The 18,026-nt window shown below is 44.4% G+C and overlaps 1 protein-coding gene across 9 annotated transcripts in view; it reads right to left on the bottom strand.

Moving 5' to 3' along the window:
• NF2 (NF2, moesin-ezrin-radixin like (MERLIN) tumor suppressor) overlaps positions 1–10,767 on the bottom strand; it is a 93,112-nt gene extending 82,345 nt beyond the window's left edge. For 4 of the 9 annotated variants that reach the window (XM_088143195.1, XM_088143196.1, XM_088143197.1 and 1 more), the window contains exon 1: positions 9,027–10,689. In XM_088143195.1, coding sequence (XP_087999321.1) covers positions 9,027–9,140 — 114 coding nt within the window. In that variant the 5' untranslated portion in view covers positions 9,141–10,689. Of the gene's footprint in view, positions 1–9,026; positions 10,692–10,714 lie in introns of those variants that run through there. The other 5 variants (XM_088143192.1, XM_088143194.1, XM_088143193.1 and 2 more) reach the window with 4 other exon arrangements.
• Positions 10,768–18,026: the final 7,259 nt, after the last annotated feature.

Genomic DNA, 18,026 nt, shown 5'->3' with positions numbered 1-18,026 from the left:
GTTGTGTAATGAAATGTCTGCCATCAAACAACCGAGCGCAGAGACCACCAAGAGCTAGCTCCACATTTTATAACACTCCTTTAAGCAACTGTCAGAAAATCAATGAAAAAAAAATATGTAAGTGTTGATGAACATTCCCCCCTGCAAAACGCACCTGAAAGACATTAACTGCTGCTTTTTTGAACTAAATAATATGAGGTTTCTACAGAATGCAGCATTCTAGGCGCATTAATGTTATTATTTATTTCTGCTATAATCCCCAAAAGCTTAACAGAGAAATGTCTCTGCGTAGGCTTTAGTATTAAAAGTCAGCCTCAGACTGAGTCTGCAGGTCACATAACCCATGATTTAACACTGGCTTATTAAATAATCCATAATTAGCTATGTTTATATAGATTAACTAAAGATGTTCCATTCAAGTCTTGCTGATGTCACATGTGCTGTCATCATCACACAGTTAATGTCAATTGGGTCCACTGTGTCAGTCATGCTTCACTATTAGGGCCTTGTAAAAGCCAAGTTGACATCATACATATCACAATGTCATTGGACAAACAATGCAAATTCATGTCATTTGTGCAATGATGTCATGACAAATATGACATGACTTGTATTCCTTTGTCCCCGTCCCCACCCCCCACGGATGTCCATATAGTTCACCAGTCAACCCACATTCTGGCTTACACAACGCATGAATCCTGTCTCAAGGATTTTAAACATTAATATTCAACAGAACCCAGAACTTTTCCTTTTAGGTTTGATGGATACAGAGTTAGAAAAGAGTCACGGAAGATTATTTCAAGATATGATTACGGCAGCAAGATTACTATATGCGCAAAGATGGGAAGATTCAATTATCATATTCATTCTAAAATTCATCTCTAACAGAACTTTGAAAACAGGATCCCCCAATGCAAGTAAAAATTACTACTGTAGTTTGAAGCCCCCCCTTCAGGGATCACTGCCTTGTCGTGGCGAAGGGGCTTGCGTAACTCAGTGAAGCCATGAGCTATACCGTGCAGGGCCACCCAAGACGGACAGGTCATGACAGAGAGTTCTGACAAAATGTGGTCCACTGGAGAAGGAAATGGCAACCCACTCCAGTGTCCTTGCCAAGAAAACCCCATGGACGATGTTAAAAGGCTAAAAGATATGATGCCGGAAGATGAGCCCCTCAGGTCGGAAGGTGTCCAATATGCTGCTGGGGAAGAGCAGAGGGCAATTCCAAGTAGCTCCAGAAAGAGTGAAGCGGCTGGGCTAAAGCCGAAAGGACGTTCAGCTGTGGATGTATCTGGAAGCGAAAAGAAGGTCCGATGCTGTAAAGAACAATATTGTCTAGGTACCTGGAATGTAAGATCTATGAACCAAGGCAAGCTGGATGTGGTCAAACATGAGATGACAAGATTGAACGTCGACATCTTGGGAATCAGCGAACTGAAATGGACGGGAATGGGTGAATTTAATTCGGGTGACCATTATATCTACTACTGTGGGCAAGAAACCCCTAGAAGAAATGGAGTTGCACTCATAGTGAATAAGAGAGTGGGAAAGGCAGTAATGGGGTACAACCTCAAAAACGACAGAATGATCTCAGGGCGTATCCAAGGCAAACCATTCAACATCACAGTCATCCAAGTCTATGCCCCAACCACTGATGCTGAAGAAGCTGAAGTTGACCGCTTCTATGAAGACCTACAACACCTTCTAGAACTAGCACCAAAAAAAGATGTCCTTTTCATCATAGGGGATTGGAATGCTAAAGTAGGAAGTCAAGGAGTAATCGGAATAACAGGCAAGTTTGGCCTTGGAGTACAAAATGAAGCAGGGCAAAGGCTAATAGAGTTCTGTCAAGAGAACAAGCTAGTCATAGCAAACACTCTTTTCCAACAACACAAGAGACGACTCTACACATGGACATCACCAGATGGTCAATACCGAAACCAGATTGATTATATACTTTGCACCCAAAGATGGAGAAGCTCTATACAGACAGCAAAAACAAGACCAGGAGCTGACTGTGGCTCAGATCATGAGCTTCTTACTGCAAAATTTAGGCTTAAATTGAAGAATGTAGGGAAAACCACTAGACCACTCAGGTATGACTTAGATCATATTCCTTGTGAGTACATAGTGAAGGTGATGAATAGATTTAGAGGATTAGATTTGGTAGACAGAGTGCCTGAAGAACTATGGACGGAGGTCCGTAACATTGTACAGGAGGCAGCAACTAAAACCATCCCAAAGAAAAAGAAATGCAAGAAAGCAAAATGGCTGTCTGATGAGGCTTTACAAATAGCTGTGGAAAGAAGGAATGCGAAAAGCAAGGGTGAAAGGGAAAGATATAAGCAACTGAATGCAGATTTCCAGAGAATAGCCAGGAGAGATAAGAAGGCCTTCTTACATGAACAATGCAAAGAAATTGAGGAAAACAATAGAATGGGGAAGACTAGAGATCTCTACAAGAAAATTGGAGATATGAAAGGAACGTTTAGTGCAAAGATGGGCATGATAAAGGACAAAACAGCCAGGCACCTAACAGAAGCAGAAGAGATTAAGAAGAGGTGGCAAGAATACACAGAAGAACTATACAAGAAAGATCTTAATGTCCCTGATGTCCACCCTGGTGTGATCGCTGACCTTGAGCCAGACATCCTAGAAAGTGAAGTCAAGTGGGCCTTAGGAAGCATTGCTAACAACAAAGCTAGTGGAGATGACAGTATTCCAGCTGAGTTATTTAAAATACTAAAAGATGATGCTGTTAAAGTGCTGCACTCAATATGCCAGCAAGTTTGGAAAACGCAACAGTGGCCACGGGATTGGAAAAGGTCAGTTTACGTTCCAATTCCAAAGAAGGGCAACGCCAAAGAATGCTCAAACTATCGCACAATTGCACTTATTTCACATGCTAGCAAGGTTATGCTCAAAATCCTACAAGCTAGGCTTCAGCAATACATGAACTGAGAACTACCGGATGTACAAGCTGGGTTTCGAAGAGGCAGAGGAACTAGAGATCAAATCGCCAACATTCGCTGGATCATGGAGAAAGCACGAGAGTTCCAGAAAAATATCTACTTCTGCTTCATTGACTATGCAAAAGCCTTTGATTGTGTGGATCACAACAAACTGTGGCAAATTCTTAAAGAGATGGGAGTACCAGACCACCTTACCTGTCTCCTGAGAAATCTGTATGCGGGCCAAGAAGCAACAGTTAGAACCGGTCATGGAACAACCGATTGGTTCAAAATAGGGAAAGGTGTACGACAAGGCTGTATACTGTCACCCTGCTTATTTAACCTATATGCAGAGTACATCATGAGAAATGCCAGGCTGGAAGAATCACAAGCCGGAATTAAGATTGCAGGGAGAATCATCAACAACCTCAGATATGCGGACGATACCACCCTAATGGCAGAAAGTGAAGAAGAACTAAAGAGCCTCTTGATGAGGGTGAAAGAGGAGAGTGCGAAAGCTGCCTTGAAACTCAACATTAAAAAAACTAAGATCATGGCATCTGGACCCATCAATTCCTGGCAAATAGAAGGGGTAGAAATGGAAGCAGTAACAGACTTCATTTATTTGGGCTCCAAGATCACCGCAGATGGAGCCTGCAGCCATGAAACTAAAAGACGCTTGCTCCTTGGGAGGAAAGCTATGGCAAGCCTAGATAGCATATTAAAAAGCAGAGACGTCACCTTGCGACAAAGATCCGCATAGTCAAAGCTATGGTTTTTCCAGTAGTAATGTATGGCTGTGAGAGCTGGACCATAAAGAAGGCCGAGCGCCGAAGAATTGATGCCTTTGAACTGTGGTGCTGGAGAAGACTCTTGAGAGTCCCCTGGACTGCTAGGAGGTCAAACCAGTCAATCTTAAAGGAAATCAACCCTGATTGCTCATTGGAAGGATCGATAATGAAGCTCAAGCTCAGATACTTTGGCCACCTAATGCGAAGAGAGATCTCTTTGGAGAAGACCCTGATGCTGGGAAAGATTGAAGGCAAAAGGAGAAGAGGACGGCAGAGGATGAGATGGTTAGATAGCATCACTGAAGCAATGAGCATGAAACTGAGCAAACTCAGGGAGGCAGTGAAGGACAGGAAGGCCTGGCGCAATATGGTTCATGGGGTCACGAAGAGTCGGACACGACTTAACGACTAAACAACAAGTTTGAAGCCCAATTTAGATGGAACTAATATTTCTTCTGTGAGGACACTGAGCAACTGACAAGTAGGGTATCTGATCTTCCCACACATCGGCATCTGACGCTTCCATTATTATGTTTTACTTTTCTTTGGACATTGTAATGAAATGTCTTAGTTTTGCCTAGGTCTGAGTGCTATTTAACTGGAAAAAAGTATTAAATGCAGTTTTATTAAAAAAGAAAGGCCGTCCATATAGGAGAAGCTCTATTGTGCAACAAATGATATGTATTTGAGGCTGTTTACACAGCATGTTTCTCCATGGTAGCTTAACTACGTTTTGTTCAATTTACCCAATTTTGGGAGTTCACACAACACAGTACACTAAAATAAGGATTTGGGATTGAGCGTGTAATGTGAATTCAGCCAACGTAAACTTAGAAAAGAGAAAATGATGGCTGTTAACTACCAATGGTTTACATAGGCATTTTCCTTTGAAATCACTTATTCAAATCTTTTACAAGGTATGAAACCATAATTGGCTGGACAAACCATGAATCATAGTTTAGCAACCACAATTGTTGGATTGTAAAATATATTAATCAAACCAAAACAAGCCGGATCATGACTTGGTGTTATGGGAACTCAGTCATTCTCTCCCCAAACTCAGCACTATCCGTCTTTCTATGTGACCACAATAAAGATAACATGGCTTTGCAAATTTCTGAAATGAGTGTTTGTGATTCACTGCTGAAAAGGCACAAATAAGCAGTTACCTACTAGTTTCTAGAAAAAGACAATTCAGAGCACAAGGCTAGCTAACACTCTGCTTGCAGCTGGAAGTAGAGTGAGTTAGGCTTGATAAATTCCTGTTTCTGTTGCTTGCAAAGGTTTTCAGTTCACTTTCAATGCACAACTTTAAAAAGCAGTTATTGGACGCCAAAAAACCAGCTGGGACAATACAGGCACCTCCATGGAATAAGATTTCAGAAGCCAAAATTCATGAAGAAATTCTGGAAATCAAATGAACCTCTTTCTCTTGAGTGTCCTATGGAAGAGATGTGGATAGAAAACTAGATGGAGGAAGGACAGAACAGAAAGGCTCTAATCATTTCATCTTCTAAGAAAGCCTTTGGATAAAATGCTTTATAGTGAAAATAAAATCTACAGATCTTCCCTAAGTGTCCTCCAGGCATGCTGAGTCTACACTTTCTAGAAATTCCCAACCAGCATCACTAACTGTCCTAATTACCCTATTCCCAATGCATGAAAGTTCGGAGCAATAATAGTGGTTGAATTACAGCATATAAATACTAGTAAAAATAGTCTGGGGTCAATAAAGTTGGAGGAAGTAGAGGAGGAGGAGGAGGAGGAAAGTGGAAGAAAATAATTTGAACAACTTTCACAGAATACTTACAATTAGCATTGCAAATGCATAACCACCAGTTTAGTAAACTATACCTATCAGTGCCAGATCTGAAACAGAAAAAGGCTGGTTTATAGCAGCCCAGAACAAGGCACACCCAGAATAAGCGTAAATTATTGTAACATGCACTGAGATATTAACACCACCTTTTTTAGTCTGTGCCTCACAAGCGAGTCCCAAATTTCCCTTCTGGCTGGGAACTTTTAGGAAATTAGGGAAGGCTGCTTCTGTGATTTTAAGTAATGTTCTCTTTCAAGCTGGTTATTTCCTGGCTTTCATTTGCCATTAAATGCTTTAGGCTTCCATCTGGGGAAGAAAAACAGGGTAATAAATGGGATAATGGAAACTACTCCTTTAACAAAGGTAGGGTTTTCTATGACCCGCATTGCAGTTCTGAACAGATTCTCCTGGGAATAGGTTTCATTGAATTCAGCGAGGCAAGCAGAGGGGGAAATCTGCACATGTGCACTTTCTAGAGCAGTGTTTCTCAACCTTGGCCACTTGAAAACGTGTGGACTTCAATTCCCAGAATTCCCCAGCCAGCCAGGCTGGCTGGGGAATTCTGGGAATTGAAGTCCACACATCTTCAAATGGCCACAGTTGAGAAACACACTGTTCTAAAGAGTAGAAGGGTGCTCTCCACATTTTATTATTCATGTTCCCTCCATTGAGCTAAATTTTGATGGGGTTTACAGAAGACATCAGGAAGTCGTTCTGATGGGAAGAAGCTTAAGATACCATTTTTATGCTTCCTTGCAACAGGACAGCATATAAAAAGCCTCACCTCCTTCTCTTTGGGCAGAAGGAAGCATCTGAAACAGAAAGAGGTTGCAATCTTTTTGAACAGCCTGGGGAGATGAAGGGGTAGCCATAGCTGCCCTTTGTAAAGTGAAGATTAGGTGAGACTACATTCTCCTTCCTCCATGGACAGTTTAAGCCTACTGGGAAAGAAAACGTCATGAGATCTCTCCACTAAGATGCACCTGCCAGATGCCTCCTTCCTTCAAGAGAAGGATAGCAGAAGGGGTTTTCAGTTCGCAGCCGTGCTACCGGTTCATGAATATTCTAACGGGATCTAAAAGCGTGCCGACAGTATTTGGAGACTCTTCTGGACTGAGTTCATCTTGACCCCAAATCTCCCCAGGGTTGTTCTAAACTGAAAAATAATACCACACTCCCTCTGCCGGTTGAAAATTTTCTCACAGTTTCCAAGACAAAGATGCTAAATTGGAATTCGACAGCCAAAATGTATGTAAGCCACAAACCCTTGTGGTGGGCTTCACAGGTTATGTGAAACTAGTCAATTATGGATTATTAAACACAGTGGAAGAAACCATGGCCTCATATGATGTAAACCAGGTCAAGCTCTGGCCTGAGAAAGTTAATGTCACAATACATTTCTCACCACGTAATCCTATACAAATCTATTCAGAACTGAGTTCTATTCAATGGTCTTTATTCTAAGGTAAAGTGTACAAATGGATTAACACCCTGTTCTTTAAAGTAGTCCCACTGATTTTTTTTTTAATTTGCTAACAGAAAAAAAAAGGACAGCAAAGCAACAATGAAGAGCTTCTTATATGTGTGTGCATGTGTATAGACAGTTTTACACAACAGTTTCAACAAAGCATGGTCATATTTCAATGGATTTCACTGATGAGTTTTCACTGATGATAAGTTAATTCCCTTGAATTACCTTGTGCCTTGCAAACGTGTTAGACTACTTGAACAATCTTTGCCACTGTCCATGCTGGTAGAGGCTGGTAATTTAAAATTCTGGAAGAGACTTACCCCTTACTCTTACCCCTAGAATATTCCAATTTATTAAGAACACCAACTCACTTGATTAATCAATATTAAAGAACTGAAGCCTATAGAAAAATGGAATGTTCTAATAAAGTGTTAAGATTTGTAAGCTTGTTTAATTTACATTGAATCTAAGATATAGTATGGGTTATGGGTTATGATGGTGATATGGCTTGTTTGTTCCCCTGTACAGACATCTTTTTATGTCTGTTTTTTTAATCTTTTTATTTGTAACTAGTACGCTACCCAGAGTCATTAACTGCCCATTATGAATGGGCAGCTTAAAATGTGAACAACTGTGAATAATTTAAACAATTAACTATACTATACAACAAGCAAAGCACCTGGACCCACCAACATTATCAGTTCTGGGAGTAAGGAGAGAAGAGAGGACCAGAGAAAGAAAGAGAATTGAAGTACAAATCAAAACCTACTGGAAGCACTGGAATAAAGGTTGGAAAAGATTTCTCTCTCTTTCTAGAAGCGTTTTTTTAATGCTCATGGTTATTCCCAACGAGGGATTCGAGAACTGACCACTTCTCAATTAGTTTCTAATCTAGCCTCCTGCTGATTTGTGTACAAATCCATATATTTAATCTGGATCACTATTCATCAACATTCAGCTTGGAACCCAGAGGAAAGGCAGTGAGCCAAGATTCCCCCAGGCAACAACGCCCTCTCACATTTAGGGAACACTACTGCACTTCCAGACCAAATCATCTTGTGTGCTTCTCTCTCAGTTGCCTCTTTTCCTGTTATTTATTTATTTCATTTACGCAATTCCCTGGGTTTATTTACTGCTCCAATCCTAGCCAACCCCAAACCACCCACATACCCTAACCCATAAAATATAAAATTAAACCAGCAACAAACCGTTCTATCCCAGAGACAATAGACAAATTCTATTCAAACAGAATACTGCAATCCGCAAGGGCACGCTTCGTAATTCATCAGTCCCAAGGCCTGCTGAAAAAGTCAGGTTTTAATCACTTTTCTAAAGCCAGTGAGGTTGGGGTGCTATGGATCTCTGGGGGAATGCTGTTCCAGGAGATAGCAACCCGTAAGAAATATGCATTCAAGAGGAAAAGTAGAAGTGCGTTTATAACTCTTTGACTAGGTTTGCACATACTAAACCATGGCTTACGACTCACGAGATATTGAATAAGACACAGCTGTTTGAGTTCACCTATGCCCTAAGACAGAAGGGATGACTGACAGAAATAGCTGGGTGGCCCTCTAAATTTGTGGACCAGCTCCCAGAATTCTCAGCAAAAACCATCTTGTCCAGGGGATTCTGGGAACTGAAGTTCACATAGGTGGAGAATACCCAGGCTGGGGAAGGTTACACTGTGCCCCAAATCACATGCAAATCCAGTCTCTTGTCTTGAAGCATCTTAAGAGCAAAGAATTGATAGAACATGAATGAGAGAGGCATCATGCTGTTATGCTACGACTATTTCTGGCATTTAAAAAAAAAAAGAGGGTTCTGAAGACTTTCTACCTGTCCATATGAGTCTCTGTACCGTTCTTATGTGACGTGACTTAAACTACCAAGGGACGCAGCAGCGATATGAGCCCTTCGGTCCTGCAGATCAGGACTAAATCAGCCTGATCACTTGTGACTCCCACGGCTTCTGAAAGCACACCCAAAGTCATTACCTCGCAGTTGAACTCCATTTCCGCATCCATGGTCATAATCCGAACGGTGAAGGTTTTTGGCTGCTTCCTCTTTAGAGAGCTGAAACTCATGCGGGAGGCAATGGCCCCAGCCATGGCGAATCCCCAAGACTTCACCCAATGCCACAGGGGTACCCGGACCCTTCTACTCCAGGGAAGGCCCAAACGGGGGAAGCGGTAGAGAAGAACTAGGGCCACTCTACCCACTGTTTAGATGCCACGCTACTGGATCAAGTGCAAGAAACCCCAAAGAACCAGCCAGCTCAGCCTGAGCTCTTCTATGAGAAAAAGACGAGGGGATGAACTCCCCCCCTTTAACATGTTTCCAAGAGGTGGTTCTGCCTGTGCTGTTCTCCTTGCCAATGGGGTCAAAAAAGGGAAGGTGAGAAAGGAAATGTGTTCAAAACGGGTGGCACCCAAATCTGCAGAAACTAGCAGGGCGAAGGGCCCTCTGGGATTTTTATGGGGACCAGCTCCTTCCTGCCCTCGCTCTGCTCAGCCTTCCAAAGTTCCTAAAGGAAAAAGTCTTGGAAAACAGAAAGAGTCAAAGAGGGAGTGATGGGGGTTTTATTGGACTGGCATGCATAGAGCGTCAACCCGGGGAAGCGACAGGCCCAACAGATGTGCAACAGCCTGCCTGTGGATGGCTTGGGGGAAAGGGAACAGGGGCTCCCAGTTTTTGGGGGGAGAGAAAGAGTCTGAAAGGACTCTCTGGAGTCGCCCCAGTGTTGACCTGGGTGGGGAGGTGGCCTCTTTTTCAAGGTTTTATATTATATATGTTTTTGGGAGGCAGGACCGGCCCCTCCAGGGCAACCTTTGGAACAAGCCTGCAAGAAACCGGCAACCTACTTCCGCCCTTCTTGATCTGGGGAAGCGGGGAGGGAATTCCAGAGGTGAAAGGACCTGGGAGAAAGAGAAGTCCGGTTAACAGGAGGAAGAAGAACTTGTCTGGGGGCCGGGGGGGCCCTTCATCACGCTCCTAATCGGCATCACCAGGGGCCCCAGCCCACCACCCCATTCACGCACCCCAGCCAGGGACCCAACAGAAGGAAAGTCAGCGACACACTTTTCCTGAGGGCCAATTTGGTGTTTCGATGTGAGGGGTGGGGGAGAAAGGGGGGCCTCCAAGCAGAAAAGGGGCACCTTGTTGAAGGGGGAAATTACTGAATCCAAGGCTTGGGGGGAGGGAGTAAGGGGGGCTTCCAGAGACCACAAATCCAGTATTCCCAATGCCTTTAGGCTTATGGGGGGGGGGAGCTCTCAATGCCAATATATAGATAGTTATATTGATGGGGGGCTTCAAGAGAGCAAGGCCCCCTGTAATCAGGGGAAGGAGCGTCCTGTTGTCAGTGTGTGTGTCACGGGGGGCTCCCAAAAAATGTATGGGGGGGCTTCAGGGAACCAGGGCATAACCTGGGGGCTTTTTATATAGGCCTATGAGGGGGGAGGGGCTTCTATAAGATCTACTGAGGCCCAGAATTTGGGGGACTTGTCGCCCGGGGGGGGTCCAGGGCCTTCCCGCGGGGAGGGGGCTCGGGGAGGAGGGGCCCCGCCCCACAAGCGGGGAAGGGGACGGGGGACTCGGGACGGGGGTCGCTCCTCGGGGTTGCCTCGCGTCCGGCCCCCTCCGCTGCCCACCCGCCCCTCCCGGGCTAAAACGCTGCCCTCACCTCGGCCACCACAGCCTAACCTGCCACTCCTTGCCCCTCTCCTCCCATTGGCGGAGAAAAGGGGAGAGGCCCGCCCCCGGAGGCGGGCGCCGCGGCTTCCGACCGCCCACCCGGGCCTAGGGACGTCAGTCCCCGGGCGGGGATGAGAGCGCGGCAGTTCCGGTTGCTGGGCGACGCCCGCCATTCGCGGGGCGACAAGGCGCCGCGCCGGACTCACCCTCTTCTCCAAAATCTTTGCGACGCTAGTCCCGGCTTTTCAGAGACGCCGTTAGCGCCCCCTTGCGCGGCGGCCAAAGGCGAGTTTATGTGGGTCTCTTTCTCCCAAACCACTACCCTCAGCACGTTCCTTAGAGAGCCGGAACTGTTGGTGCGGGTTGATGGTGCCCGCGCCCCGTAATCGGGGTGAGGTAGAGAGTGTCGGATTGGTGGGCGCGCTTGTCCATCTGTGTGAATGGCCCTCCCTCTGTATGGACCATAGACGCGAGGGAGGCTGACTGCCCGCTTGGCCTTTAAGGAGAGAAGCGAGGCCGGAGACGGCGCGGCCTTGGGCGCCCTCTAGTGCAAGGAACGGCGAATGACCGGCAGGAGAAAGTCCGGGAGAAAGGAATGAATGAATTCGGAGCAGGGAGGAACGGCATTCGGGCTGAGCTCTCGCAACACGCGTGATTACGAAAATGAACTCGTGTTACGCGTTCACACAATATATTGAACCATGAACTAAATAAATGGGCTGAGTTTGCCCAACCAGCTAAATTAGCGAAAGGGCCCACTTAAGGTTGAATGAGGGCTGCGAATTCGCAGCCAACCACTAGAGGGCAGCAGAGTCCGTGTTTTCTCCATCCCTCGGCTGCCCCCTGGTGGTCATGGGGAGACTTTCAGCCCAGGTCCTCTAGTCCTGGGTAAAGGAGTTGTGCGAAAGCAACTGCCCGGGTTTTAACAGACCTGGGTTGCATGTTGTGTGAACACAGCCCCTAGTATCCATTCATTAAAAGAAATGGGATGTGGGAACAGTTGAAAACCACAAAAATCAAGCACCAAATGGATAATCAGTTGTGAATTATGATACAAACCAGGGGCACCTTGAGCTGCAGACCTCATTTTACTCCAGGCATAGTCTGGATTCGTGTGGTTAGCCCTAGCTGGATAAATAAACCACGATTAGCTGGGTTCATCACATGGCACCATTGCAATGCTACCATAACCTGGGGTTTGCCTAGTTCGCAAAGGCAAAATTAAACTACCCATTTCATGGCTTAGTCTGATGTGTGAAGCCAGCACCGTCTGGAAAGAACCGATGGCTTTGAAAACCCAAGATGCTATGCTGGCTTATTCTGGACCCTGAATACATAAAATGCAAAAGACTGGGTTTACATAATAACCGAAGTTTCAAGCTAAGAGCACTTAATTTCCGGCAAGTTTAAGCAGTAACAGCTCCCCTCTATTAACTTGAGACCCCCCCAAAAAAAATCTGTTAGGTAACCCTAAATAATATTGAGAAAAATGAGCAATGTGCTTAACGAGATCAATCAAAGATCTGGCGGCCGCCATCACGCAACAAACTAACCTTGGTTCATGTTAACCTTGCTTTCCTGCTGACAGTGCGTGGGGGCCAAGCCAGCCTGTTATGTGTTGATGATTCAATCGACGGTGGATTAATTCATCCCTAAGAGGTTCATTCAATAGGTAAGTTAAACGCATTGCAGAGATGGAGCTCCTGCCTCGTGAACTAGCCAAGCCTAGTTTAGCCTCCCCCCCCCCCAAGCCCCTGTGGCTAAAGTCCTGTGCATTGTGTGTGAACCCAACACCCTGGGTTAAACAGCAAGCCATGATTATGCAGACCTAACAGCCTGCAAACAAACCCTTTTTGCAGCCAAGGGGCCGACTCTTAAACTAGCCATTCTCCAGCTCAAGGGGAATGATCCCCTTGTTTCCACACCTCGTCCAGAACTCCGCCATCCATCATTTGCAAACGCTCGTTGGGATCCAGAGAGTGTGCCACTCCAGAGACATCTGCAGCCAGGCCCCGCACGTGCCGTTGCTAAATGCCACCCGGTTGTCATCATGGATCATTTAGGAATTCAGAGAGAGGAGTCTCATTTGCATTGGTGGCCTGGTTGGAGAAGACTTGGAAGATCTAACATGGCTTTCTTCGGCCAGCTGTAGCTGCTAATAATCGGCCGTGGATTAGAGCCAGCAGAGTTTATGGAGACACTGTGAACCCTCTAAGGCAGGGTTTCTCAACCTTGGCGACTTTTAGATGGGTGGACTTCAACTCCCAGAATTCCCCAGCCAGCCTAGCTGGCTGGGGAATTCTGGGAGTTGAAGTCCACCCATCTTCAAGGGGTCGAGATTGAGAAACACTGCTCTAAAGTCAGCTCCTGAGTTTTAAATCACACCCCTCTCTTGCTTTTCTTCAAGGCTTTGTGTGCATTGTTCTGTGACTTGTTTGGTCAACCTGGCAAGGTAGGCCAGGTCAGAAACGAGACACAGCAAAGATTTCAGGAATGCTCCCTGATTATTACACATTTTAAAGTTTCTTAACCTTAGCAACTTTAAGAAGCGTGAGAGAGAAGGACTGGACCGGTTAGCTACTGAGCATCTGTGGTTGAGAAGGGGGCCAAACCTGGGTCTCAACTTGACTCCCACATTATGCTCATTCACAGTTGCCTTAACCATGGTCTGTTGACTCAACCATAATTGTCTGGGTTCACGCCCCATGATAAGCTGTAAAATGCAGTCTACGCACACAATGTTCTAAAGCAAGGGTGCGTACTGTGGGTCAGGACCTTCTGGGGAATTGTGAGCACAATCTCAATTTTTTTTTTATAGTAATTTTATTCAACATGGCAATTCCAAAGATAAAAACTAATACAAACTAAAGAAAAGAAAAGAATAAAAAGAAAAAATAGAAAGTGCAGAAAGGAAAAAATAGAAAGAAAAATAGAAAAGAAAATAAGAATAAAGTAAAGAAAAGGAATATGTAAAGAAACAACTTCCCCCTTCATCACAACAAGTATGAACAAAATTAGTAACTTATCACCTTCTCTTAAATATAACAAATGACCTCTTCTTCCCATAGCCCATCTCTTATCTATAAACAAATCCTTAAAACCTCATCATTTCACTCCTGATCAGCAAAAGGCCATTGAGGGTTACCAGAGATAACCATATATCTATTTTAACGATCAAATAAACCAACCTCATATTCCTCCCTTTTACTTTTAACGATCTTGATTAAATAATGCCCTAGAGCTTGATTTCCTTTCATTTGTTCTTTGTCCCTTCTCACAAAATTCTTCAAAGTTTTAACAAGTCTCTTTTGTAAACCCCATATAGGAAAGTTATCTGGGTCACCCTCTTGGTTTGTTATTTGTATATCCCTTTTAAGTATTAAGACATTCGCCAGTTTCATTTGTATGTCCAGTGGAGCATCTTTTTCCATAAGTCACAATTGGTTTTCACTTGTCCAGGCTGACACAAACCAAGTCAGAACCTGTCACCCAAGCCAGACTTGGCTTTTTGGTGCAACCCCCAGTGGTGGGATGGACCGTGCAGCGGGCCCTGGGAGCATGGAGAAGGCCAGAGGTTGGCTGCAGAAGAGAACCCCCAGCCTGGGGAGGAAGGAAGCAAGAAGAGACTCGGAGCCACTACGCCTTAATTACACAAGGTATAAGTTGAGCTGAGAGCCAATGTGATGTAGTAGCTAAAGGCACCAGGCTAGAAGCCAGGAGACCATGAGTTCTAGTTCTGCCTTAGGCACGAAGCCAGCTGGGGGATCTTGGACCAGTCACTTTCTCTCAGCCCTAGGAAGGAAGCAATGGCAAACCACGTCTGAAAAATCTCGCCAAGAAAACTGCAGGGACTTGTCTAGGCAGTCTCTGAGAATCGGACACGATTGAACTTTAAGATGGTGGACTTCAAGTCCCAGAATTCCCCAGCTGGCTGGGGAATTCTGGGACTTGAAGTCCACACCTCTTAAAGTTGCTGAGATTGAGAAACACTGCCCTACTTTAGGATTCAGACAGCAGATGAATGGGAAATGGTCACTATCTGGGTGATTCCCTACATAGAAATAGTTATTAGAGGAGCGTAAATACGCAGAACCATAAAATAATCAACCACGCTTGCTCCTTTGGAGCCCCAGAAGGTTAGTTCCTTATTTAAGTCTCCTGTAGCAGAGCCATTTAGTATGACCAAGTCCAGACTATGCATAACAGTGTTTCTCAACTCAGCCATTGAGTTCCACCGTCTTAAAGTGGCTGAGCTTGAGAAATGTTGATCTATAAGCTAAGCCAGTCAGAAGCCTGGCAGATTACAGGGTTTATCTTTAGAGTGAACCCTAAAGGAACTATTAAGTTCCTCACTGTAGCTCGCTGTCCCCCTAGGACAAAAAAAAAAATGTTTGCTCTGTTACACTCAGAACTCCTCCTTCAACTCCACTCCCAAATTTGTTCTAACACCTCATTGAGAGCCAGCTGGTACCTTGGGGGCGCCTTTCTGGTGCTGTTTCCACCAAAATTGGGGTAAGGCCAGGGTGTATTCTACAGAACGTAGCAGACTGGGCAATTCCAGTCTTGCTCCACGCAGACGGCGTAGTCATTTTGTCTGTCTCCCAGGTGGGAATGTGCAACAACTCGTAAACTATCAAAAAAACTAAAGTGCTAGTGTTTGCATGATGACACAACAGTAGGTTACATAAATAAATGGCAAATGAACAGGAACCCAATAGAGCAGGTATGTACTTATAAATATCCCGGGATGCCGTTCAGCTTCCTTATCTTGGAGCCAACGTTTCTCTTATCGGGCAGGTGTGGCCCAACAGAGCTGCACAGCTGTCTTAAGATTCTTCTGTTCAAAGGGGGCACATTTTATTCCTGCAGCTTGCAAGGTTTTTCCTGCCAAGGTCCTCTCTCTGTTTCTTTACAGTGTTCCAGTATGCATTTTTACAAAGTTTAATATCCTGGAAGCTGTCCAGTCCAAATTTAGAAGGGTAATACTCTCAGTTCCAAGATGCCTCAAGGATGCTGTTTTATGGTTAGAGACAGGCTTGGTTTCCGTGGGTCCCAGAGCCTGGTTCTACCTCCTTTATTTATTTATTCATTCATTCATTCATTCATTCATTCAATTTCTCCCCCGCCCATCTCCCCCCAATGGGGGAACTCTGGGCAACTTTGTTGTTCAGTCATTAAGTCGTGTCGGACTCTTCGTGACCCCGTGAACCACATCGCGCCAGGCCTGTCCTTCACTGCCCCCCTGAGTTTGCTCAGTTTCATGATCATTGCTTCAGTGATGCTCTAACCATCTTATCCTCTGCCGTCCTCTTCTCCTTTTGCCTTCCATCTTTCCCAGCATCAGGGTCTTCTCCAAAGAGATCTCTCTTCACATTAGGTGACCAAAATATCTGAGCTTGAGCTTCATTATCAGTCCTTCCAATGAGCAATCAGGGTTGATCTGGGCGACTTACACAGAACATTAAAAACATATTATATATATATATATATATATATATATATATATATATATATATATATATGTATATATGTATGTATATGTAATATATATATATATATATAAAAATACATAAAACGTCAATTTAAAAACACTTCTAAAAAAGGGAAAGGAGAGTCCAAGGAATGAAAAATCTGGGGCTGAAGACAGGAGGCCTCTATTCATTTCTGGTCGAAACTGATTTTTTCCCCTTTGGATCTGGCTCCACTGGTTCTCAGACCATTTTAAATCAACCTGGTCAACCAAAGCTAATAGCAAACGCCAATCCTTAGGCCTTTCTTTGGAAAGTCTCTGTCCATCAGGGCTTGAAAATGCCATGAGTCTTTTTAAACATCATATCTGGGATGTTGATTTTTAAACCAGTGTAAGCCTAGTAGCCCACTCTAAAATTTATGGATTCTTCTCAAATGAACATGTACTTTCGTACTTTTTTTCAAGGTATCTTCAGTTCTAATTCTGAAATTTTGTCGGCCTTCCACCTTGGCCAGGTTGGATCCACTACTTTCTGCAGTTGTCGGGGCGGTATAAAAACATCCCTTTTCAGCAGTGCTTCTGTCCATGTGGAGATGGCTTTGTGGAATCCCTAAACCAGTGTTTCTCAACCTTGGGAACTTGAAGATGGGTGGACTTCAACTCCCAGAATTCTCCAGCCAGCCATGCTGGCTGGGGAATTCTGGGAGTTGAAGTCCACCCATCTTCAAGTTCCCAAGGTTGAGAAACACTGCTCTAAACCATATACTCCTTTGTTGCTCTCTCTATAGAGACTAAAGGAAGACATATATTTATCCCATTTTAAAGAACTACCCTGCTAGAGAGCACAATGTCTATTTGTTAATGCTTCTAACCAACCAGGACCCTGAGCTAACTTGGTTGCCCAATTTTGTGCTGTCACTGGTTGTATCCATCCTACCCATGGTTGAAGTTTAGCACAAATTTTGGGAATTGCCCCTGCTATTGGCACTGTGGTCTATTTTCATTTATTTCTTTATATTTCAAATTTAGTCATCATCCATCTCACTCAAAGAGAGACTCTGGGCAGTTTAGAAGAAAATTATAATCGTTATTTTATGGTAAACTATAATAACATATTTCATGTAATTTTGTTGCATTTTTTAAAAAGAGCTGCTCTGCGTGAGATGGGCGGCTATATAAAGGTGACAAATAAATAAATAGCTAGCTAACTAATTAATTAACTAACCGGTCTATGTATTTTATTGTTGTGCTTTCTGGCCCAAAGGCCATAATAAATGCTTGATTTGATTTGAAACACTGCCCTAAACCATCAGCAAAGTTGTTTTTTTTCGGGGAACCCAGTCAGGATGAACGAGGATTCAAAATCCAGGCCACTCCCATACTCTTAACAATCACACTAAACCCTAAGTTGGTTCGTTCGTTTTGGCTGAGCGCACGGGAGTTTATAAACTGTTGTCTATGACTCAATGCAAGGTTCGAACTCAATTAACTGAGGTTTAGTCCACAAACATGGCTTACTGCAACAGGAGAACAAGGAGATGCTGAGGCATGGGAGCATGTACTGTTATATCAACATCACTCAGATAGACTGCTACTTCCACAGAAGATCAGTTCTCCCCACACCTATTGACCCTAGTTTTAGACTTTTCCGGGCTCTCACTGAAAGGCAAACATTTGCCCATGTACAACAGGCCAGGCTAAGATGAAATCAGCAGGTTTGAGGTGCAGGAGTTTGGGTCAAGGCAACAGTTCAAGAACCTGGCAGTTTAAAACCAGGTTAACAGAGACCAACTTTAGCGCAGCGTTCCCCATCGCCTGGCCTTCCAGCAGC

Source organism: Python bivittatus, unplaced genomic scaffold (assembly GCF_059951505.1).
Source record: "Python bivittatus isolate LINGU-HERP-01145 unplaced genomic scaffold, Pbiv_v1 ctg000280_np1212, whole genome shotgun sequence".
NCBI lineage: Eukaryota > Metazoa > Chordata > Lepidosauria > Squamata > Pythonidae > Python > Python bivittatus.
This window is presented reverse-complemented; position numbering and strand designations above follow the sequence as displayed.